The following is a 25,936-nucleotide window of genomic DNA, read 5'->3' on the forward strand; positions in this document are numbered from 1 at the left end:
CTGTTCCAGTGTCTCCCTCTTCAGCAGGTGCAGGGGAATCAGGTGTTGAAGAGGCTGGAGGTGGTGGTGTAAGGTCAGGTGAGGCTGCAGGCACCGCAGGTGTCTCTCCTCCTCGTTCTCGAGGGCTCTCAATTGCTGGCTTGACCCAGCGACTGGGAACCCACAGGGTACCTGTAGAAGTAGACACACAGAAGTAGCCTCGGCCTATAAAGATGACTTCTGCTGGACCTTCCCACATCCCAGTTTTAGGATTCCGATAATGAACCTTCATGGGTGGTCCTTTTGACACCTGCTCTTTCTGATTATGTTTGACGATAGGAGGTACTGAATCATCTCCGAAAATACACAAATGGTTAAGGACAAAAAGAGTTTTGCTAACTCTCTCTCGGGCATCCCTGATGTCTTTGTATTTCTCAAGGTAGCTTTTAATTGTTCCATTCATTCGCTCTACTATAGCTTGTCCAGTAGGCGAATGAGCTATGCCCGTAACATGCTTTATGTCCCACTGCTGCAAGAATTGTCCCAGAATCCTGCTAACATAGGCAGGTCCGTTATCTGTTTTTAACGTTTTAGGGACTCCCATGACAGCAAAGCAATCTGTCAGATGACGCTTCACATCTTGGACCTTTTCTCCTGGCTACAGCGTAGCCCATACGAAGTGACTGTAGGTGTCAATTGACACATGCATGTATTTCAATCGACCAAAAGCAGGAACATGTGTGACATCCATCTGCCACAACTCATTAGCTTTTAGTCCTTTGGGATTAACTCCCACTCCGAGGCCTACTCCTTTATTTTGCTGACTGCAAATAGGGCATGCTTTCACTATTGCTCTGGCATCTTCAATTGACAGTCCATATGAGTGACTGAGACCTTTTGCATTTTGATGATATACAGCATGAGCCTCACGTGCTCTCAGGAAAGGAGATATAGGAGCTTCTGTGACTGTTGACACTAGACGATCTGCTCTAGCATTTCCTTCTCCCAGCCCTATATTCCATTGATGACTCCTGATATGCAACACAGCATATCTGGCTGACCGGTAAGCAATTGCTTTGTGAAGCTGCTGCAATAGTTGCATGAGTCTGGCATTCTTAACTTCTCTAATGCTGGCATCTTCGATTCGATTAGCCACTCCTGCAACATACATCGAGTCTGTAACCACATTAAGTGTTTGATCTAGCCAGTGAGATAATGCCCACACAACAGCTGCAAGCTCTAATGTTTGTAAAGAGTCCTTTAAGTGAGCGCTTAAGAAGCGTTGATGCCATCGCCCTTCGTGCCTCCAGGTGGCTACGGCACGCTGCGATCTTTTTCCAGCGTCGGTGAATACGGTGACTGCATTCTGAAGTGGTGTTGCAGATCGCTTTGGAACTTGCAGCCACGCCTGGTTAGCCATCCAGGCTAGCGTCGGTGACTGCAAAGGACGGATGTTAATGATGGCATCTGACACGAGTAGTGCTCCTTGCAGCTCAGGAGAATGGACTAAATACCAATCTAAGTCCTCCTGTCTTATCGGCACTTGTATTTCATGTGGCTCTGACCCGGTCGCTTGCACAATCCAGTTTCTGCCTTTTTTAATGAGCTCTGATAAAGTCCGAATCCTTTCCTGGACTGTTCTGCGTGGTTGCAAAGACGTTGTCAGCCATTCTAACACAATTTGTTGCCCTTTAGTTGATGTTGCAAGCCGCTTTTGATTGTCCCCCGTTTTTAGTTTTTGCTGCGTGAGGGCTCCCATAAAATGCTTTACTCCTGCCAAGATAGTGAGATTGACAGGTGCACCCTCTATCCGTCGGTGTGTGACATGATCAGCAATACTGGCCATAATCTGATGTAAGAGGTTTCGCTGTTCCGGGGTGACAGTTACTGCTGTTGAAGGGTCTGTACCCTTTAATAGCGGTCTGAGGGGTTCTAGCCACTCATTAGGTATTCCCACTACTGGACGCAGCCACTGTAAGTCTCCTAAGAGTCTCTGAGCATCGTGCAAGGTGGCAATCTCTATATTGATAGACAATTTCTGAGGTCGAACGACAGAGTCTGTGATTTGCCAGCCTAAATAATGCCAGGGACTGGATTCTTGAATTTTCTCAGTGGCTATGACTAAGCCTTGCTGCTGCAACTGATTAACCAGCTGCTGTTTTTGATCTTTTGTAAACTTAGTCGGCTGGGCGAACAATAAATCGTCTACGTAGTGGTAAATTACTGTCGAGGGCCATGATTTTCTGATTGGTTGTAATGCAGCATCCACATAGAGCTGACAAAGAGTGGGAGAATTCTTCATTCCCTGAGGCAACACAGTCCACTCATAACGTTGCGCTGGTCCTTCCTTGTTTACAGCAGGAATAGTGAATGCAAAACGCTGACGATCCTGCTCATGTAATGCAATAGTGAAGAAGCAGTCCTTAAGATCGATTATTAACAGGAACCAATTTTGTGGGATCATAGCTGGATTTGGCAGTCCTGGTTGTAATGCCCCCATCGTATGCATCTGGGCATTTACTGCACGTAAATCATGTAACAGCCTGTATTTCCCAGATTTCTTCCTGATCACAAAAATAGGAGTATTCCACGGGCTAGTTGACAAACGCAAATGCCCCTGTTGTAACTGCTCTGACACCAACGCATGTGCCTGTAAAAGACTTTCCCTTTTTAAGGGCCATTGCTCTACCCACACCGGCGTTTCTGTCTTCCATTGGAGCGGGATTGGGAAAGCCCAGGCAATGGCCGTCATGCTAAAGGGGATCTTGGTTCGTTGGTCAGAACCATTCCATCTGAGCGAGAATGTCTCTCCCTATTAATGCTTGTACTCCATCGGGTAGGGGGAGAACAGACACCGTACAGTTCACAGTCATTTCATCCAACGTGATAGTTATAGGAGGGGACCTTTTTGCCAGAGTCAGACCACCCACTCCTGCAACTGTTGCTCCTGAGTTTACCAAGGGCCACGATGTGGGCCACTTGCAAGCTGCAACAATGCTGACGTCAGCTCCCGTATCCAAAAGAGCAATTAAATGTGCAGCTTGTGAGTTCCATTGGAGCTGGATAGCTTTTCGTGGTCGTCTGGCCAAATCTATTGTTAGCAGAGCCGATGTACCAGTAGATCCGAAGCCCTGATCTCCTCGTTTGGGCTTATCCGATGGTCCAGGAGCGATCTGAGGGAGCGGTATCAGTTGTGCGATACGAGATCTGGCCGGTATATGCAAAGGTGGAAATAGTGTATTTACCATGATTGATATTTCTCCAGTGTAATCGGCATCAATCAGTCCCACTAAAACAGTTAATCCAGCCATTGTGGACGAGGACCGACCTATTAACAAAGCCCCCACTGGTTTGCCGTCGATTAACACTGGCCCGTGCACTCCTGTCGGTATTTTCTGAGGACGCTGGTCTATTAGGGTGCAGTCTATTGTGGTTGCCAGGTCCAGCCCGAGGCTCCCTCTGGTTGCGGGATGCAGTGTGAGGTCTGAGCCAGGAAGCTGTGAGCAGTTGGAGCCGTCACTTGTGTCTTGGCGCGGGACCCCTTCGCGCTGGCTTTCCCGTTTCCCGACCCACGCCAGCACATAGCAGGAACATGCGTGTTTTGCTGACAGCGAGAACACCACACCGGACCGGACTGGCACTCTCTTCGTACGTGTCCGTATGCTCCACACCGAAAACAGCGTCTTTGTGCTGGTCTGCTTCGTTGCGTGGCTCCGGTCGGAGCTTGTAAGGGCGCAAGCACGGCTAAAACCTGAGAGCTAGTAGCCTTCGCCTGCTCCTTTAAGCTTTCACCTAGCTCTTTAACCGCGTTCACTAACATAGCATTAGGCCCCTGGGGTATTTGCGCCATTCGTTCTAATAGCTCCTCAATTGACCAATTACCCGGGAGCGTAACAATGACATTGCGAGCTGTAGAATTACAGTTCTGCAGCGCACACTGCTTTAGCAAAGCGCCGTGCATATATTCGGGAACCCCCGTTAACTGGATGGCATTAGCAACCCGATCTATAAACGATCCAAAAGGCTCATCTCTTCCCTGTTTGATCCCCATATATGACGGAATTCCCCCTGGAGCTTTGATCTTATCTAGAGCGAGACGGGCTAGGCGCATAGACTCCCTGATCTTATCCGGCCCTATTAACGCTTGTGCCTCTATTCTGGCGTATGGTCCGAAGCCCATTAATTCATCTAGTGTAACCCCGTGCAAAGGGTCAGCTGCCTGTCTCTGAACAGCTACGGCCTCCTGGCAAAGCGCCTGCCAGTGCGCACTATGTAGCATTTGCTGATGCTGTGAAAGAACCAACTTCATAATGTTACTAATATCTGCTGGTAAAAGCAAGTTGCTACCCCAAATATAATTTAACATTTGTCGGGTAGGCTCACCCTGGATTCCACTCTCATTAACGGTAGCACACAATTGCAACAACAGCTTCCAATCAAGGGCAGTGATAGTCGCTACCAATCCACCCCCTTCTGCCGGAGCATAAACTACCGGAAAGGCATTAGTTAAAGTTTCTGCCGCTTCTTTATCTCCCGCTTGCAAAGCATCTGCGGCAATGCCTTGCCAGAGCTTTCGCCGCTCTGCCGCGACAGTACTCGATGTATCGGGTGAGGGGAGTGATGCAGCCCCGGTAGACGAGGTCTGCTGGGACTCAGGGGACGGGCTAGGGAACTCTAGGGAAGGGGCAGTGGGAGTAATAAGAGCCTGCTCTTGGGGTTCAGGCGGGATATGTACAACATTAGTCGAGGGAGGCAGCGGGCACGGAGACTCAGCCACGAAAGGATTGCCGATGTCTCCCAAACGCTGCGCAGCGATTCGAGCAGCCTGCTGCTCGGCCTTATGTTGTTGTAAAGCATTAGAAACAGCCTGCCACTGCTTGGCTAACTTTTTAGCTACTTTATCATCATTCAATAAATCCTCCCACAACTTATCCCCGTACCGTTTCCATTCACCTTCATCAAAGACCGTATTGGGGTCCACAAAACACCCTTTCGCAAACCCCACCTTAAGCAATTCTGGTAAATCCTTTTTTAAATCTAACCCTTTAACTCCCCGCTTTCCCAGAAAGCATTGGAGCAATGATAGTGCCGCCAGTCTCTACATTACCTAAAAAAAAAACGTGTTACCACGCTTTGTGCAGCCCTTTCCACGAGACTTTGCGGCTTTGTCGGCGGGCCTCCTTCTTCAGGAGTCTTCCCGGGCGCCGGGTCCAACTATTTCGTTGCTGGGAACGCGGAACTTAACTCTTTCGCCGTCCGAAATCCCCGAAAGGGAGGCGTCCGGCGGCGGCAAGTTGAGCTCTTTTTCGTTCAACCCTTTCGCCTTCTTGTGCTGCACGGCAAGACCGACTGAAACTCCTACCTCCGACCGCGGCTGCGAGAACCCGACTTGGCTCTCGGGAGTCCGACTTGACTCCAACCCAGGAGATCCGACTTGATCTCCTAGGGACCCCCCCTTGGTCCCTGTTCGGGCGCCAAAAAATGTCGCGACGGAAAGCTCTAGACACCTCAATATGAGAATCCAGGAACTTCGTTTATTGTAGATTGACAGTAGCTTAATATACACTCTATAATAGGTTCATGAATATTACAGAAATTAGGCTCATTATTGGTACTCAGTTAGGTGGTGATATCATCTTAACTGCTTTCCGTTGTTTACACAGGTGGCTCATCAAGTGCCTTTGTTTTGGTAATGCCTAGCTCCTGTTTTTCAGCTCAATTTAGAATACCCAAGGACACTGCCGCTTTCTCACGGCCCTGCTATCTCAAACTTTCTCATGGGCCTAGTGAAAACTGCTTATACTTTAGCAGTAGTCTTATACTTTAGCAGCTCATCCATAGCCTTAGCCATGTTCATATGTCCTCGCATTTCTAACCAATCCTCTACAGTTATCAAGCCTAGTTTGAAGATTAGCCTGGAATTTGTTTCTCACTGTGATTGGAGATCGTTGACTTGGAGTCTCCTCCTTGGGATGCTGCCCCTTTTAGATTTGAATTTAAGATTGAGGTTAAGTTTACAGCACACAAGTCGATGGTCCATTTGGCATTCTGCCCTGGGCATCACACGGGTGTGGTGGACATCGCAGACATCTCTCCATCGCACCAAGACATAATCGATGAGGTGCCAATGTTTGGATCTGGGATGCATCCATGTTTTCTTTAGACTATTTTTCTCCTGAAAGATAGTGTTAGTAATGGTGAGGTGTTGCTCCACACATAATTCTAGTAGAAGTCGACCATTATCGTTGCAGTTTCCAACACTATGCTTGCCTAATATTACTTTCCAGGCTTCAAAATTCTTTCCTACTCTGGCGTTGAAATCACCAAGGATAATGATCTTATCATCTGCAGGCACCTTTTGGGTAAGGCGGCGCAGGTCGGTGTAAAATTTATCTTTTTCAGCAGGATCAGCCTGGAGAGTTGGGGCATATATACTAAAGAGGACAACGTGTTGCTTGTTGTGTAGTGGAAGGCATAGGGAGATAATGCGGTCAGAGTGACCTGTCAGCAGATTTTCGAGTTTTGGAATGATAGAGTTTTTGATCATGAAGCCGACTCCTGAGATATGCTTTTTGGTTCTGGGCTTACCAGACCAAAAGAGGGTGTAACCAGCACCATGTTCTCTGAGGCTGCCTTCCTCGTGAAGGCGAACTTCACTGAGAGCAACAACGTCGATGTTGAGACATGACAGTTCATCAGCAATCAGGGCAGACCGGCACTCAGGACGTCCACTATCTGCAGAATCAAGCATGGTTCTGATGTTCCAGCATGCTAGAGTTAATTTGGGTGCACATTTGGAGGCAGGTGTATATGCCTTTGTCTTTTGAGCTTTGTGTGACTGCATTTGTAGAAGATGTCAATACAGGGCTTTGCAAAAGTGGGTAAAGCCTTCGAGCCTGCGCAATGGATTTTTTAGGTGAGACACAGTATGTGCTGAACTGAGCCCACCCTTTAACCCTAAGGCTCATCTGCCAGGGCCGAGTGAGCTTGGATGGTGGCAGCGAGGTCCTCAGGACGCAGGTTTAATTAGAATGACCTTCTCTTAGATGGATGGCCTTACAGGGCTGAACGAGCTCCCTCTGCCTGGGTTTGGAGTTGTCCTTCTCTTCAGTGTGTTCTGGGCTCCCCCTCTTGTCTCCCACAATGGCACAGTCCGCACCGGCAAAGCTCCCCCTCTCTTGCTCCTTTCCGTGCCCGGGGCCGGGCCCGAGCGCCCGGGGCCAGGCCGCGCCATGCCAAGTGCACGCGGCCCGGGGCCGAGCCGGGCCGGCAGAAACACTAACATAGGGCAAAAGCCACAAACTGCAATTTATCAGGGTACATCAGGAGAAACTTTTTTTATGTGAAGGGAAATGTAGTGTTTGGCAAGGTCATATCCAGAAAATGATTGAATCTCTATGCTTGAAGGTTCTGGTTCTGTTATCCCAAAGGGGTCTAGATCTACATCTACAACAGATAAAAGAGTTGAAGGGAAAGAAGCCTTTAATGTAGGGAAAAGAATGACTTCCTATGAAGATAGACAGGGCAGTGGCCTGAAACCAACACCAGAAAAGCTGCAAAGCTACTGCCTCCTGCAGTGAAAGGACCTGTTTATAAACACATTGTACCTCTCTTCTATTTAATGCAGATAATTTTGAGATTTTTTGTATTAAGAAAAGTTCATAAACATATATTTTACAACACGGTCTGTCATTTAAGTTTAAAAAGCCTGTTGGTTTTTGTGAGTAATTAGTAAGTCCAGGTGTGCTGGTTTAAGAGTTAACCACCAGGGGGAATGAACTCAACTCAAAGGAGAGATTATAAGTCAGAATAACAATTTATTAAAATAATACAGTAAGTACAATAATACAAACAAACAATTGGTCTCAACCCACAAAAACCCAAATGTATAACCCAGTACCCTGGGGCATGAACAAAGTGGTGTTCCTTGGGCCCCGTTTGAGTCCAAAGTAAAGGGAGAGGGGAAGAACCTGCTGGTGGGAGAGCTGCTGCAGTCTGGCCAGAACTGGTGATCGCAGTCCAGTGGTGGTCTAAGTCTGGTTGAGAGCGATGAGAATGTTCCAAGACTCCAAGATTATATATCCTCCAGTTCAGGCAGGAATGTTCAGTGCTCCCCTCAGGGCGGGGAGTTCCACAAAGGGTGTGAGGACAAAAGCATCCTCCTATCTCACAGGCCTCTTAACACCTAGTTTATAGCCTGAGGAGTCAGGCTCTATGGGCAGAGGGTGTGAATAGTCTATTGACAACAATAGTCTAGTTTCTGGGAAATTACATGGAAGGCTATAGAATACACAGTTTTGGGTTACACCCACCATGATGAACTGCTCTTCAGCTGTCCTAACTAGGACACCAGGTAACAAAACAATGTTGGGAGAAGAGACCTGATTCTATGACATTGAAAGGGGAGTATTGGGAACTTCCGTAGGGTGAAAGATATTAAAAGATACTGAGAAAGGGCTGCTGTCTTACAAGGTGTCACATACTAAGGATGTAGTTATCATATAAGATTGCAAAATTAGCAAAACCAAAGCAAATGTTGAAAAAACCGTAAGACTTACTTGTTTATTTGGAGGAAGGAAAAGGAGAAAAAAGGAATATAGCAAACAATATCATTAGGGCTATTCTGGGATCTATGTTGAGCAGCCCTGTACTTAGTCAGTACAGCCTGGTGCAGGACAACAAATGTGTTATTCTGATCATAGGGTGTGTCTGACTTTATTTCACTGTCAGAGATCTGGAGTGATTTCTCTAGTGCTGGTCAGGGAAGAAGGAAGAAACTCCTTCCCAGAGGGCAAACTAAGCTTTTTATCAGACTGCCTCTGGTAGAGATGGACCACATGAGGCTGGAATTAGAACCACAAACCTTCATACCTACTGTGTTCTGTGACCTTCCCTAGTCCCACAATAGGGAGAAGATGAGAATTTTAAGTGTAGGAACCTCTGCGACTGCCTGTATAGATAAGGCAAAACAGCTTCATCCTGTGTGGCTGGAGTAAACCTTGAAGGTTTACGTGGCATTTGAAAAGATGAATTGGAAGTCAACACCTGTATATTCACAGTGAGCACTAACATGATCAAATTACAGGTATGGAACAGAAAAATAACGTGCATGACATGCAGCTGTCTTCTGGGTAGTTAAAAGCTTGTGGATTAATTGATCCTCTGTGTGTAACTTCTGTAACACAATTCAGGCAGAGCCTGACCATTCTAAAAGGGATGGTTGACAAAATGAAATCTAGGCATTCTGGGCCACCTAGCCAGGGGAACTGAATTGCTGTATACAATATTTAATTGCCAAACATTGCCAACCACTGTAAAAATAAAGATGAATGTCTTGTTAAAAGAATTTTAAAATAAATGTTGACTTTGCTTAAAGAGAGGATCATATTTGAAAATGCAGAATCATAGCATCTTAACATTGCTGAGGTTGGAAGAGCTGGTCAAGCCTTGCAGTTATATTTGCTCTACATGTCAAGGTTTTGGTAGCAGAGGGGCCTCTGTGAAAAGAGACCAGCGGCTACCCCCCGTCAAACAGCCGGTTTCAGTCAGCTCTGAAACAAGACTCACTGCTGCCCAAAACTGTGTGGCAGATTTGAGAGAGAAGAATGAGAAAACTGTGAGACAAGCAGCCCTGTAGACACCAAGGTCAATGAAGGGGGCAGATGCCCCATGTGCAGGAGATTCCTCTGCAACCCATGGAGGACCACAGTGTAGCAGACAACTACACTACAGGTCACAGAGGGCCCCGGGCTGAAGGAGGTGGAGATGCCCTGAAGGAAGGTGCAACCCATGGAGAGCTTGTGCTGTAGTGTGTAGTTTCTTCTCTTTACACTAGCTGTAACAGGGAAGGGACTAAGTCAAGGGAAAAAACACAGGTTTGAGAGATTCTGGAACGTGAATAAACCAAACACCGTTGCTAGTTGGCAAAAAATAGCTATTTATTAGAAAAAGGTGGCAAACAAGGAAAAGGAGAAAAACAGGCGCCTGAGGGAAAAAGACTAGGGCGGAGGAAAAAGTGCATAAAAGACCCTAGGAAGAAGGCACCCCCCCCCCATACTCACCCAGGTGTCACCTGTAAGCAAGTCTTACCCATGTTAACCAATAATGAAGTCCCTCTGCAGCAGCTGCGGGTTCATGGGGGGTGGCAGGCTCCCACTTCAAGCAGGCGTCCCCGCTAAAAGCAACTTGGTCCATTGTGAAGAGCCAGCCCCCCTCAGGGCACGTGTCTGCCTTTATAAAGTTTATTGAGAGCACCTGCCCCAGGGAGGTGTGGCCAGCACCACCCCGTCAGGGGCTCTCAATCCCACCCCTTCTGTTATGTAAGTGCACCCCTCCTGCGCGTGTGTGAGCACCTTGGAAATCCCCTGATGCAGGTGCAGTGAATTGGGGGGGGTCTTCCCCAATTGAGGCGGTGGGGTGCCTTCATCACCTTCCTCATCATTTTGTCCTCCAGCTGCCCTTGGCAAGCAATGGACCAATCACAACAGACCAATTAAAACAGTTTACACAGAAGTTCTCCCTCCAAGGCCAAGTTCACTGCTTTATCAGCAGACTTGGCAGGAGAAAACATAAACTACTGCAGGTGGCTAGGGCCAAACACAGACCAAAAAAAAAGAAAACATCCCAACTTTGTCCCGAATACACTAGCTCAAGGTACTAAAGAACCAAAGGCTCTCAAAACATTGGTTAGGTGAAGTTTTGGAGCCTTGTGTATTTTTAAAGGAATACTCCCAGTTGAACTTGTGGCTCTGGGACTGGCATCTTAAGAGCATATATTGTTATTGTAGATCTCTCTCTGTTTCACTATAAAGTGCTATTTTTCTGACTGTCTCTGTCTAAAGTCTATATTGAGTATTTAGTGAATATAGGACTCTTCTGCAATGGAACACTGGTTCTGTCTTTAAACAAAACAGCAGTGGTACTATATTTAGCACCCATTAGACTTGGATGCAAAGATCTCCTCTCTCTTGCTCTTTCCACATGGCCCAATACTCTGAAACTGTTGCTGTCTTGACATGGTCACAGCCAGCACAGCTTCAGGAGAGGAAAATCCTGCTTATCAAACCTAATTTCCTTCTATGACATGATAACCCACCTAGTTCATCAAGGGTAATGTAATATTTTTGGATTTCAGTAAAGCTTTCAATACTGTTTCTCCCAGGATCCTTCTGGACAAAGTGTCCAGACCACAGCCAGATAAACACATCCTGTGCTGAGTGAGCAATTGGCTCATGGGTTGAGCACAGAGGGTGACAGCGGCTGAGGTGACATCAGGCTGGCACCTGTCACTAGTGGGGCTCCACAGGGCTCCATCTTGGGCCCTGTGCTCTTCAGCATCTTCATCAATGACTTGGACACAGGACTGGAAGGGACACTGAGCAAGTTTACTGAAGACACAAGATTGGGAGGAGCTGTTGACTCCCTCAAAGGCAGGGAGGCCCTGCAGAGAGGCCTCGACAAATCAGAGGGCTGGGCAATCACCAACCTTAGGAAGTTCAACAAGGGAAAGTACCAGATTCTGCACCTAGGATGGGGCAACCCTGGATGTACAGACATATGGGAATGAGACCTGGGGTTCCTGGTCAGTCACTGCCAGCAGTGCCCTGGCAGCCAGGAGGGCCAACTGTGTCCTGGGGTACATCAGGCCCAGCATGGCCAGGCGGGCCAGAGGGGATTGTTCCACTCTGCTCTGCCCTGGGGCAGCCTCACCTGCAATATTGGGGCAGTTTTGGGCACCACAATATAAGAAAGATATGAAGCCATTAGAGAGTGCCCAAAGGAGGGCAACAAAGATGGTGAAGGGCCTTGAGGGGAAGGCGTGTGAGGCACTGAGGGTATTTGGTGTGTTCAGCTGGAGAAGAGGAAACTGAGGGGAGACCTCACTGCAGTTACAACTTCTGGGCAGGGGCAGAGGAGGGGCAGACACTGATCTCTGCTCTGTGGTGATGCCTTAAGCCCCTAATGTTTTTTATTTTTCTTGTATTGGTAAGCCTTATAAGTTTTATAAGTAGATTTTAAAAGCAGCAAGCCTCCCTCCTTTGTCCCTTGTCCCTTTCCCTTTCTGTCTAGCACCCTTGTTTACACATTCCTTAACCCTCTTACCCCATTCAATGCTCCCTATATCACTCATACCCCTGAATATAGCAGAAATGTTTAGTCTTTTGTCAAGGCAAGGCCTAGATTGTTGGCAGAACAGCATATCAGGGCCTAAACCACAGAATACAGTCAAGAACTAGGTAACTATGTACCCTTTGTGCTCTGAGGGAGATGAAGACGGGATGAACAGGGCATCCTGAAAGCCCCCCGACTCAATTCTCAGGGGGTGGACCCAGGGCAGACCAGAGTAAAGGCCACAGGGTGGACACATCTGGGATTGGATGGATGGTGTTATAAAATGTAACATCTCAGGCATGGCCTGCGGGCATCTTGTAACATCTTAGCCTTGGCAAAATAAACCTTTCTTATCTCACCCCTAATTAACTGCTCTGGAGATTTTTTCAGCACCTAACTCCCACGGCAACAGTGGGGACCAGTAACAGGACCCCAGGGAATGGCCTAAAGTTGTGTCAGGGAAGGGGTTCAGATGGGTTATTAGAAAAAGATTCTTCCCCCAGAGGGTGGTCAGGTACTGGACAGGCTTTCGGGGGCAGTGGTCACAGCACCAAGGCTGACAGAGCTCAAGAAGTATTTGGACAATGCTCTGAAGCACATGGTGTGACTCTTGGGGATGGTCCTCTGCTGGGCCAGGAGTTGGACTCAATGATCCTTGTGGGTCCCTTCCAACTCAGCATATTCTGTGATTCTGTGATCATTACTTGCTTCATTTTGTCTGTTCTCCATCCTGTATGTGCAGAATAGAAGCTCAGTACCATGTAGAAGCATAAAAATCTGTATGTAATTCTTACTGGTTTATAAAAAATGTGAACTTTCAGATTAACTATTACAGTATTTTCAGCCTAGTGAAGGGCCACAGGAAAGCAATAACATTGCAGGACCTTGTCTTTGGACATGCAGGAATCTTGTCTGTAGCTGAACAAGACATCAATGTAGTTGTGTAGGAGGCGTATCCAAGGCATCGGGGACGTGCCTGGGCAGAGAAACCCAAAAGAGCATGCACCGACGTAGACAACCTTATTGGTCAAAGAAGTCACATGGTTTTAAGGGATAAAACCAGCACTGAATTTGAAATAAATCTCTTTGTTTCACCACTCACGAGGAGCATCTTTTTCCTTGTGCATGCCACTACATATGGCGCACCCGAACTTGGGACTTTGAACTTATATTAAGTCAGTTTAGCTTACCCTGAATCAGGAAATTCAGCGGTAGATTCCGATTATCGTGTCGATTAATCCGATGCGGGAATCTTTTACCACAAAAACTACAGATGTCTTTAAGTCATTGTCTCAGAGCATCTGAGAAATGCAATTCTAGTTTAGTGAGCTCCAAAAATATTAGGAAAAGTGCACAGGAACAAGAAGAAAAGAAGAAAGAAGAAAGAACCGACAGATCGAGGCAGCTGGAGAGAGCAAACTGGAGCAAAAGTGATGCAGCTCACTGCCGCAGCCTGCCGCTTCCTGACAACCCCTGCCTGTCCGTGATGACAACGTAGACCCTCCAAGACGAGGAAGAACCACTCAGAAGCCGTGGAGACCCCAAAGGAACTTTCCGCTGCTTTTCGCCGCTTTTTGCCGCCAGACCGGTGCTAGGACCGCCCGCCGCCGATCGCCGCTGAATTTCATCGCTCCCAAACCACCGGAGAGCCCCCGGACCCTGCGCCCCGCACCGAGATGCCTGTGCCAGCGCCCACGCTCACCAGCTGCCACCCGCCGCAGCCCGGAGCCGCCACCACAGACGCACCTGTGCCTGAAGCTGCCGCCGCCGATGCCGAAAGCTGCCACCGCCACGCGCCCGCTGCTCGCAGCCCGCACTGAGGACCCCCGCTGCCAACACGGGGACGCCGCAGCCTAGCCTCAAGGACCCAGTCAACCGAGAACCGGGAGAAGCCAGCAAATAGACAAAGACTTTCCAGCAGCGCACATTTACAGCACCAAGACTTAAAGAAGCAGGGTTGCAGGTTGCGCCAGAGAAAATTCAGCGATCGCAGCCCTGGACTTACCTTGGATGGAGGATCACCCAGCAAGAAATTTCCCCACAGCCACTGCAGCTCGAGGTAAAGGACACTTGAACTTTACATGAGTTGCAAAAACTCCTGGGAGCCATTAACTGGTTAAGGCCTATTTTAGGCATAACCACAGAGGAGCTACACCCTCTATTTGTGCTGCTAATGGGGGACTCCAGCCTAACATCTAACAGGTCTCTGACAGCAGAGGCAAAGCAGGCGTTAGACATTTGTGCCAAGGCAATGGAGAATAGGCTGGGCAGGAGGAGAAATCCTGAACTGCAAATCTGCCTAGCCTTAGTTCCCAGCAGGTACCAGCCATTTGCAGTCTTGTTTCAGTGGGATCAGACTGAGAAAGACCTGCTGCTAATTCTGGAGTGGCTCTTTCTGCCCCACACACCACCTAAGACTGTGTTGACCATTAACAAAATGTTTGCTAAGCTTGTCATTAAAGGCAGAGGACGACTGCAGGAGCTGGACAGAAGGGATCCTGCCATTATCTACATCCCAGCTACGAAGGACAATTTGGATTGGATGCTGGCTGAGGATGCAGGATTCCAAGCTGCCTTGGCAAGCTTTGATGGTGACATTTCAGTCACCATCTGTGCTCCCTAAGCACAGACTGTGGGCAGAAATTGGTAAGTTACCCTTAAAAGCCACTACCAGATACAAAAATAAACCAGTAAAAGGCCTCACAGTATTTACAGATGCATTTGGGAAAACACAAAAGGCTGCAGTGACCTGGGTAAACCCTAATACAGGATAATGGGAAGGAGAGGTACAGACCATGAACCAAGGCTCTGTGCAGGTTCTGGAACTGGCCGCCATTCGTATTGCCCTGGGGAAATTTTCTGAACAACCTGTTAATATTGTTACTGATTCTTGTTATGCTGCGGGGTTAGTCTCACGTCTGGAATGTTCATTTCTTCGGGATGTCTCTAATCCTCATCTGTTATTTGAAATGCGTTCTATTTGGGTTCTTATCAATCACAGAAAGTTTGATTTCTACATAAGGCACACCAGATCTCACACTGACATGCCAGGGCCAATAGCTGAAGGGAACCGGGAGGCTGACAAAGCAGCTATGTTTAACACCATACCCAGGGTCCTAGAGCAAGCAAAATTGTCCCATTCATTTTTTCATCAGAATGTACGCTCTCTAAAGAGATAATTCAAAATAATGATTAATCAGGCTCGAAACATTATCATGACATGTCCAGACTGTCAGAAAATCACACCCATGCCATCTCAGGAAGGCATTAACCCCAGAGGGTTAATGGCAAATGAGATCTGGCAAACCGATGTCACACACATCTCCGAATTTGGCACATTAAAATATGTACATGTAGCTGTAGACACACATTCACAATACATAACTGTTGCAGCACACACAGGTGAGAAAGCCAAGGATGTAATGAGACACTGGCTCAGTTGTTTTGCTACCCTTGGTACCCCAAAACAAATAAAGACCGATAACAGACCGGCATACATCTCAGAAAAGGTAAGAAATTTCCTATTAGAGTGGGGAATTTCACATGTCACAAGAATCCTACACTCACCTACCGGACAAGCAGTTGTAGAAAGGGCACACTGCACACTGAAGGAAATGTTAGCTAGACAAAAAAAGGGGGAGAATCTGTATAGTCCGCAAGAACGTCTGTGGAAAGCCACATATGTTATCAATTTTTTAAATTGTGACAGTACTGAAAGAAGCAGGTATGAAAAGCAGCACAAATCTCAGGCATTTGCCTCTCCCAAACCACTAGTCATGGTAAAGGATTTGATCTCGGGACAATGGACAGGACCCCTAGATCTTATGACTTGGGGGAGAGGTTACGCCTGCATGGCTACAGGAAAAGAACAAGTGGATTCCTTCCAGGTGTGTAAAACCCTATTTAGGTACACAGTCACAGCAGCAGGAACCAGAGTAACGCAGAAGTTATAAAAGAGTTATGTTTATGTTTCAGGTTTACATTAAGGAACAACCAATGTGGTAAAAAGCAGTCTGTAAAATATCTGTGCATGTGTGAGAGTGAGTGAATGACGGCCGTCGCTGAATGAGAAGAGTGAATGAATAAAAGAGTTGTTTGATTGGACAAATATTAAAACACAAAACACCTCACAAAATAACATTACCACCACCACAAGGTCACTTTAAGAGAATTTAGTTTTGCTAAGCTTAGCCTGTTTTTTAAATAAAGTTGAACTCCCCAGTTATTTAAAAACCCTCAGGTTAATAAAGGTTATAAGTTTGTACACGGTTGGGCTAAGTTAATAAAGTTATTTCTCCAAGTTGCACTACCCTATAGGAATATAAGAAAGTTTTAAAAGGTTTACAATAGAAGTACAAGCGGCCAAAGCAAGCGATATGCTGGGCCATTGCGAGCTTTGGTAGTTTACAATGTACTGTTCTGATTGTTTGCACTGTTGTTTTTGCACTGTTTTCATGACTTCCTTAGATAATTAAGAGGGGGGTGATGTAGGAGGCGTGTCCAAGGCACGGGGGACATGCTGGGGCAGAGAAGCCCAAAAGAGCATGCCCTGGCATAGACAACCTTATTGGTCAAAGAAGTCACATGGTTTTAAGGGATAAAACCAGCGCCGAATTTGAAATAAATCTCTTTGTTTCACCACTCACGAGGAGCGTATTTTTCCTTATTATATAAGGACGTGCGTGCCGCTACATAGTTGCATCAGAACTGTTTTAAGCACAGAGTCATTCTAAATAAATAAACAAACAAGTAAAAAACCCAAATAAAGTGGAAAAAAAGGATCCCTTAAAAGAAGTGCATATTAGGATCCATGGGGGAAGACACATGGGAGAAATTGAGAAGTTCACATTGTGGAACAGAGAAATGGCAGTGAATAGCACAAAACAGACTGATAGAAGACCTGAGTGAACAGATGCAAAAGGCTTTGCAGTAGGTTACAATCAAGGAATTGCTCATTACCATGGCCAGCTTCATCAAAAGGGGCCTGTCCACAAAGCTTATCAGGGTATATCTGACACTATGATATGTTTAGCAAAATGGCCACAGATCACTCCTTAGAGTAAATTAATTTATCAGTACAGATGTTGACAAAGGCAGTAGATATGCAGTCACTTAATCTAAAATACATAAAATTCCAAAACAACTGCATGTTCAGTCATATTCAAACTAAGACACAGTGACTTCAGCAGACTATATGAGAGAAATTATTGAAAATGACCTACATAAAAAGGGGGGGAAAGTTATTTTATTTGCAGTGTAGAGGATTTAAAGTCTTCAATTTATTTTGATTATTTATTTCAACCTTTCTTAAGAAGTCAAGCTTCCATTCCACAGTAAACACCTTCTTACCTTCTACTGTTACTATCTTCCAGTAGGATTGATTCAAATTCCTAAGCTTCTTGCAGAATATGAAACAGTGTGGAGTGCCCTGAGACCTCTCTTTTTGGACTGGCAGATATGATACAGGAACTGCAGAAAAGACTCTTCCCTTCTAAAATCACAATTGTAAATTTGTAAAGCAGAATACCCAAGGTCTTTAAAACATTAAGCAGGTGCCTGTAGTTAGGCATATGCATCCCACCTTAGCTGTCAGATATTGCCTGAATTTGGATCATATGCTATTAACAGAACATTTAAATTGTTTTCTCAAAGCCATTGATGTATGATATCCCAGACATGTCTTTTTGTTCCCTGAAGTGCATGTCAGTCAAAACAGATAAGGGGTCAAATATATGTCCCAGTTTCTTGAGTTATCCAGCATTATTATGATTGCAGATCTAAGTATAGTCTAAATATTAAAACCTTTCCTTCTAACTCTCACACTTACATTCTGTCAATAGGAACTATCTTAATGGTGGACAGCAATGGCTTGAAATACCTTGGAGAACATCTGCCTAACAATGAAGATTTTTTCAAAGCCACTTTAACCTCCTGGTTCCTTAGGCAGTAAATGAAGGGATCTAGCATGGAATATACAGTAGTGTACACAGTAGACACCAGCTTGTTGAAGTCAAAAAATGGATTCTTTTGGGTCACCCATACATGAACAGAGAGACTGAAAAGAAGATAATGACTACAGCAAGGTGAAAAACACAGGTGAAGAAGGCTTTTTTCCTGCTCTGGGATGTGGGGATATGCAAGATGCTGCTGCTGATGCATATATAGGAAATAATTAATTGTGACAGAGTGTGGAACCAGCAAGATAAGTAAGGCCAGGATGAAATTCACTGTTCCAACCACCATCATGTCCGTATATGATATATTCAGCAAGGGCCTGATGTCACTCAAGAAGTGCTTGATGATATTGGAGCCACAAAAAGACATCTGAGAGATGAAAACTACTTTCAGCATGGAGATAAAGAAGCCCATGAACCAGGAGCATGTGGCAAGTAACATGATGACTGAATAGCTCACGGGATTGCAAATGGCCACGTAACAATCATAAGTCATAACTGCAAGGAAGACACACTCAGTACAAATAAGGGAGCTGAAGAAATAAAGCTGCATCATACTGCCTCCAAAAGATATATTCTTGCTTTCAACAAGAAAGTTCACCAACAGTGGCTGGGATGTACCAAGCCTCCTGGAAGGAGAGGTTGCTGAGAAAGAAACACATGGACTAGTGGGGCAGGTAGTTCATCTGTATGAAGATAATTGAGTATATTTTCCAAGAAGTCAGCATGTAGACCACTGTCCTAGTTAGAACAGCTGGGACCAGTTCATCATTGTATGGGTGTAACCCAAAACTGTGTATTCTATAGCCTTCCATGCCATTTCCCAGAAACTGAACCATTTACATTTACAATTACATTATCAATGAACCATTTACACCATCTGCCCATAGAGCCTGACTCCTCAGGCTATAAACTGGGTGTTAAGAGGCCTGTGAGATAGGAGGATGCTCTTGTCCTCACACCCTTTGTGGAACTCCCCGCCCTGAGGGAAGTGCTGGGCATTCCTGCCTGAACTGGAGAATATATAATTGTAGAGTCTTGGAACATTTAACCACTCATGGGATCCAGAGGAAGGCTGCAGACCACCACTCTTGACCGGACTGCAACCACCACTCTTGACCGGACTGCAATCACCACTCTTGACCAGACTGCAACAGCACTCTCACCAACAGGTTTTCTTCTCTCCTTTTACTTTGGACTCAGGGGGCCCAAAGAACACCACTGTTCATGCCCCAGGGTGCTGGGTTATACATTTGGGTTTTGTGGGTTAAAACCAATTGTTTGTCTGTATAATCCTACTTATGGTATTATTTTATTAAATTGTTATTCTGATTTATAATCTCTCTTTTGAGTTGAGTTCATTTCCCCTGCTGGTTTACCTTTAAACCATCACAACCACCAGGAATATTACGAAGATCAACATCTGAAATTCCATGGTAATTGGAAATCCTAAGATGATAAATTCCTGGAAACTTTTTTTAATCCTTCATGACAAAGGGCAGAGCATCAAGCTTCAGAGAAAAAGTAAAGGCAATGAAAAAGAAAATGGATGAATGTTTTAAAGATCAAAGAAATAATGAGAAGAACTGCAGAGAAAGAAAAGAAAAAATGGTAAGATAGAAGAGAAGAAGAATGATAATGGTAAGAAAAGGAAAAACGTGAAGGGAGGGAGAAAAGGAAGAGCATTATTACATTCAGATCATACACCATTTTGAAGATATGAAGGACAAATTCAATATGATATTTTGGTATCTGGTTCATAATTAGTGACCTGGTGAAATCCATGGGTGTTTAATGCCCATATAACAGCTGGATGCACAATTCTCTTTAATTTACAGGGGATGCTGAATATCCAGGATGCATCTGTATGACTTAGATTTCCAGAACTAAGCCCAATTGTCTAAGTCATTCCAGCACTGCCTGTGAAATAGAGCTTGGTTCCTGCTACATTTTCACGGCATAGGAAGCCTCAAGATATTCACTAAGTGAAACAGATATTTCCAGAGAGCATCATGGGTTATACTAAATAAAGCTCTCCGGGAAGATGAATTATGTTTTGGAGGAATGCATTTCATTTCTATGTCTGTGTCTCTTCCACTCCCATACCCTGTTTTGCTATTTCTCTATTTGTCTGCCTTTAATTTATTTTTTTAATGCTAATTTTCATATACAATTCTTATTTTCTACAAATCAAAATTGAAAAGACAAAAAACCCCTCAAGCTGGAAACATTTCTCTCCTTTAACCTTGCCATCTTGAAATCTAATATAAGATTTAAAATATCTTGTTTTAAAGTTCTACTACTGTAATATTTTATTTCTTGTTAAAAGCAAAGAAACAAGCCACCTCTTCTCCCTTTCCCAGATTTATTAGAGAAGAGCATATAATAAACTAGATTTTCAGTGATGAAAGAACATTCATCCTCATAAGACTTGCTGACACTGAAACATCAGTCCAGGTATTGTTAATTTAAAATATTTTATACCTGCAGAAGTGGTTATATAGAACATAATTGAAGACTTACAATGTGCAAACTCAAATAGCTTTGTAACCACATTACTGTTAGCTTTTATTACCATGAGAAATTCCACAAGTCTAAAAAGAAGCTGAAAAATGTTGTCTTTTTTTCATAGCCTAAATTACATTATTAACCAATTTGTCTCCCTGGCACATATATTCAGTACTTCCTGACCCGGTCAATATTAATTCTGTTTATGAAACCAGGGATATCTGGGTGTTTCAAATTTCAAATTGTTCATCTTACACATCAGTCAAATCTCTAAATAAGCAATTGCAAGAGAGTGACTCTCCTAAGTCAAATACAATGCTTACATTTGTCTGTCACTTGAACTGGAGTAAACACCTGAGCTACCTTAATGTAACAAGACTATATTGAAAAGCGGGAATTCATCTAATGAAATTTAGATAGCTATCAGTTTAATTATCCAATACACAATAGAGTCAACTTGTTTTATTTCTAGGAAATATAAATATACAGGTAGTACTTCTCCCATTGAGAAGTTAACAGGTCAGAGGAATTATTCCATAGCCACATCTATTCCTCTCTTCCTTGACTCTATAAGCACATATCAACAAGCAGCTCAGAAGCTTACATATGTTGCTCACTGTAGTTCCTGTGTATGCTGTACACACTGAAATATCAGTGGATAAATTCCTCCTTGGAAGGACGTGATTGCCCTTCAAAAATTCCTGAAGAACTGTATTGTCTCCTCAGTTCAGCATAAGACTGCATGAGATGTAAGTAATTACTCACGGGATTGCAGTGTTTACTTTGCTTGTGTATAATTAAGGGATCTGAGAAGGAAAACCATGAAGACTAATTCTGGCTTTCTGATGCTCTCTCTGCAGCACTTGCTGTTCAGGAAACAAAACAATAACCTAACTTAGCTGCTGTGAAATGTTTTCTGGAGGTGATTATTCCTCACTTACCAGCCAGTGATTCTCCCTTTGAATAAGTCACTGACAGAAATTCTTCAGGAACTACACAGAACTATGTAATATGAATCTGTACCTGAGTAGTTATCTATTATTGTGCCTATATGTTCAACTGTTTCCACAAACCATATACCCCTGCAAGTGGAACTAATTTGTCTATACATTCATGTATTGTGACCATTTCATAAACAAGAGGTCTGACATCTCACTCAAGACCTTTGGCAAGACCTTAACCTTTCTGGAGAGAAGGACATTTGAAATACAACTAGGCATCTCTATCCACGTACATGAATGTCTTTGTGCAAGAGCCTGCTGCATTTGTTACTTCATGACCTCTTTGTCTTTTCTCTTGAATTGCTTCAAGTTCTTCTTGACCCTCTCCTTTGAACGTTACCTCAGGAAAGATCAGGACTCCTACAGGTCCAGTGTCTGTATAGATACCATATGGCATCAGAAATGCTGTTAGGTGCCTGTGTTTAGACAACTAATTTTTCTTCAGTGCTTATATCTCCTCATACAATACAGAAGAACCAGAGGAAAATAGCACTTGAAAATCAGGAGGCTCACTTAGCATTTAAAATGGAAATCAAACTATGCAAATTAACCCTCTTCCCCAAACTTAAAAGTTTGTTTTGTGAATCACAGTTACTTCCCAAAGTTATATTCGAAGTTAGTAACAAAGGAACTTCTCAGTGTTGATTCAAGTTCTCCTATGGCAGCTATCTAAAATGACTGATATAATCTGAATTACAGAAGTTCCCATGCTAATCCCTGTGAAAAAAGGTTGACATAACTATTTATTTGCTGCCTCAAGTTCTTTGAAGTTCATTTTAAGTTGGATCAGAGTCAGAATGCAATATTGTTCTTTGATGCATACCAAAGATATAATTAAAGGAAGGTGATGATGTTTATTGTCTTTTCTACTCCTCAGGAATGATGTGTAATAAGTTCAGTAGAAATACCTTCTTTTACATTCGTGTAGTATGAGCATTCATTGATGTTAGCTGAACATGCAGATGGACTCAGGAGAAGGAATTCTTAACCACTGATGTTGAAAGAAAAGCATAATACCCATTTCTGTCAAAGTCTTATTAGACTTTCATAGGATACAGAAAAATTCAGTCAGAAGACTATCTTCCAAGCATTATATTAGTGATCAGATGCTGAAACTCTGGAGAGAGCAGCCATGGCTTTCCACAAAATGTCTTTTACTTCCTGGTTCCTCAGACAGTAAATGAATGGATTTAGCACTGGAGTGACTATAGTATAAATTATAGAAACCAGCTTGTTGAGATCCAAAGAGTTTATACTCCTGGGTCGGGCATACATGAAGAGGGTGGCTGAGAAGAAGATGATAACGACAGCCAGGTGAGAAACACAAGTGGAGAAGGCTTTCTTCCTGTTCTGGGCCTTGGGAATTAACAAAATGGCGCTGATTATGCACATGTAAGAAATTACAATGACAGAGAGGGGAATCAACAAAATAAGCAAGGCCAAGACAAAGTCCACCATCTCTGCAACTAACCGCTTAGTGCAAGAAAGGTTGAGCAAAGGGCTGATGTCACAGTAGAAGTGGTTGATGACACCAGTACCACAGAAGGAGAGCTGGGAAATGAAGAAGACTTTTAGCAGAGACATCAGAAAGCCAACCAGCCAAGAGCCCACGGCCAGGTGCACACAGACTCTGTGGTTCATGATGACTGTGTAGTGCAGCGGCTTGCAGATGGCCACACAGCGGTCATAGGCCATGACAGCCAGAAGGACACATTCAGTACAGACCAGGGCAATGAAAAAGTAGAGTTGGGCCATACATCCTGTGAAGGAGATGTTCTTACTCTTCACTAGAAAGTTGACCAACAATTTAGGAACGGTGACTGAGATGTACCAGGCCTCTAGAAAAGCTAGATGGCCTAAGAAAAAGTACATGGGCTTGTGGAGCTGGTGATTTCTTATGACTAAAGTGATGATAATTATGTTTTCAATGACAGCCAGTAAATATACAATGAGGAAAATTACAAACAATAAAGCCTGTAGCTCTATGATGGTAGGGAATCCCAAGAGGATGAACTCATGGATTTGGGTATCATTTTCTTGTATCATGATGACCTTGAAGACCTGGAATGTGTAAGGAGGAAAAATAAAGCAATAAGAAACATCTTGTATTATCTCCCCCAAGCATCCTTTTCATACTAGAGTTACAAATACCCAGTTTAAGTAGACATTCCACACCAGTTGTTTAATTGACATTCTTTATTATTTAGCAAATTCTGAAAATGTTTGAGGCCTATAGCAGAATTGGTGATTCAGATCCTCACTTCAAGAAAATGCTTAGGCTTCACTGATTTCCTCACAGGCCTTCTTATCCCTAACTTCACTTAAAAGACAGTCAAAGGGAAGAGGCAACATTAATAAATGTGATGATGTGCTTTTGATCTCAGTTCCGAGCTACCCCCCAGATGGCCGCTAATGACAAGAGATCTAGATAAAAGCACAGTCTTTCTCAGTGACTGGACTCATGTAAAGGAAACTTGTCTTGAGCTGTTTTATTCTCTCCCTTTCTCTTAAATATTTGAAAAAAAAAAAGAAAGGTGTTTTTTTCTCTCAAATATAGTATTTTAATTAAGTTTGCTAGGGTTATGGGATGTATGCATTTTTTCTTTCAAAATTGGAAAGGACCTGTGCACCTGAAAATTTCTCTCATTTTCAATATATTGATGGATTGACTAATTAGGTCATTTCTCATCCCAAATAGCAGCTTTCGTATAATCTTAGACTATAGTAATTAGGGTACCCATTAATAAATTTTTCTTCTGCATTAATTGATGGAATTAATCTTGATTTATCCCAAAATACCCAAAGTTTGATGTTTATTCTTCTTCTTTTCCACTTAGGGAAGGTTTCAAACAATATTTTTTAAACTATTCATGAACATTCCTATCCAATAATCAACTGATTTTCTAGAATGATGTTCAGGTTTTATGTTTCAGAAAATATTTTTCATATAAAACATTAAAAAAAACATAAAGAAAGAGAACCACGTTTTTTTGTGATTTCATTATTTTTTGTCTTTGAATTTCAAAATATTTATTTCACTTTTGATTTTTCTCTTGCCTATGGATAATCTGTATAGAATCAGTCTAAATACATAACTTACATATTTCATTAGAAGAACATCTCTGCTGCCAAATATTGAAGTGACAGAAAATACAATACAATTTAATTTCTAAGGGGGTGGCTTTCATGTTTTCCAGCTTGTAATGTATGCAGGACTCCACAACTGTATTTTAACAACTTGGTGTAGGTACCTTCCGTGAGATTTAAGCTGTGGTAAATGCTGACAGGTAAGGCAGGTAACTTGGTTTCTGGTGTAGCCAATGGAGATCTAAGCAGTACAAGGGAAAAATCTAGCTTAAGTGATCTTAGCATGCTATAGAATACAAACCATAATTGAAAAGTGTCTGAATGAAAAGGATGTCAAAAAGAGAAAATAATAATCATGATTCCACATTCTAATACAGGCTTTAAAAATTCCAGATGTACCTCATAGTATCCTAGAATATTGACTAACAATAATTTAATAAAAAAGAGTGATTAATTGGAGTATTTCAGGCACCTGTCCTCAAATACTGGATCACTCTCCCAGTTTTGAGAATGAAGCTTCTCAGGGTAAAAATAATGGTGATTGTTTTTTACATTGCAGTCCAGTGAAAGTGGAATACAAGTGCCAGATTTTACCACATAAATATCTTGCACATAATACAGCAAGAGGGAGTGAAGGAAAGATTATATTTAACTCATACTCTCAAAAGAGGTCATAGGATTTTTAAAGTACAATAAAAAATTTCCTTATTTTTAGACTTTTAATCTTTTATATCCACCTCTCTTTTCCTTCCCAAGCAACTCCCCTTTCTTCTCTCTCACACTTTGTTTCACTTGGAAACTACTCACAGAATCATAGAATTGTAGAATGGTTTGCAGTAGAAGGAACCTTAAGGCCCATTCTGTCCCACCTCCTGCCACGGGCATGGACACCTTCCCTTGACCAGGTCCAACCCAGTCCAACCCAGCCTTGGACACTTCCAGGGATGGGGCAGCCACAGCTTCACTAGGCAACCTGTACCAGGGCCTCAACACCCTCACAGGGAAGACTATCTTTGCAATATTTAATCTAATCTAAATCTATTCTTTTTTGAAGACATTCTCCCTTGTCCTATCACTACAGTTCCTGACAAGAACAAGAACATGGAATGCCCATTTCACAGACATTCACAACTTCTGTTGGTATTCTCAGAGCGCAGATGAGAAGAAAGACCTCTAAGAAATCTGGAGAAAAAGAAATTAAATGAATGCTCTTTGTGTGAACATGAGATCAGCATCTATGCTTCTTTCTCTCTTTAGCTAAAACCTTACCCCTTTGTTTCTCTGTTTTTCTCCGAA

General features: G+C 43.7%; 2 protein-coding genes across 2 annotated transcripts; both read right to left on the reverse strand.

Moving 5' to 3' along the window:
• Positions 1–17,913: 17,913 nt before the first annotated feature.
• On the reverse strand, positions 17,914–18,981 carry LOC127461769 (olfactory receptor 6P1-like). The gene is given in 4 exon segments (XM_051769810.1): positions 17,914–18,107; positions 18,110–18,275; positions 18,277–18,661; positions 18,663–18,981. Coding segments are annotated over 4 exon segments (789 nt in total). The 5' UTR covers positions 18,707–18,981.
• A 3,667-nt stretch (positions 18,982–22,648) lies between these two features.
• On the reverse strand, positions 22,649–23,599 carry LOC127461770 (olfactory receptor 6B1-like). The gene has a single exon (XM_051769811.1). The coding sequence runs from the start codon at positions 23,597–23,599 to the stop codon at positions 22,649–22,651; it is 951 nt and encodes a 316-aa protein (XP_051625771.1).
• Between the last annotated feature and the right edge of the window lie 2,337 nt (positions 23,600–25,936).

Source organism: Manacus candei, unplaced genomic scaffold, assembly GCF_025592945.1.
Source record: "Manacus candei isolate 608988 ecotype Guabito, Panama unplaced genomic scaffold, ASM2559294v1 h1tg000112l, whole genome shotgun sequence".
Classification (NCBI taxonomy): domain Eukaryota; kingdom Metazoa; phylum Chordata; class Aves; order Passeriformes; family Pipridae; genus Manacus; species Manacus candei.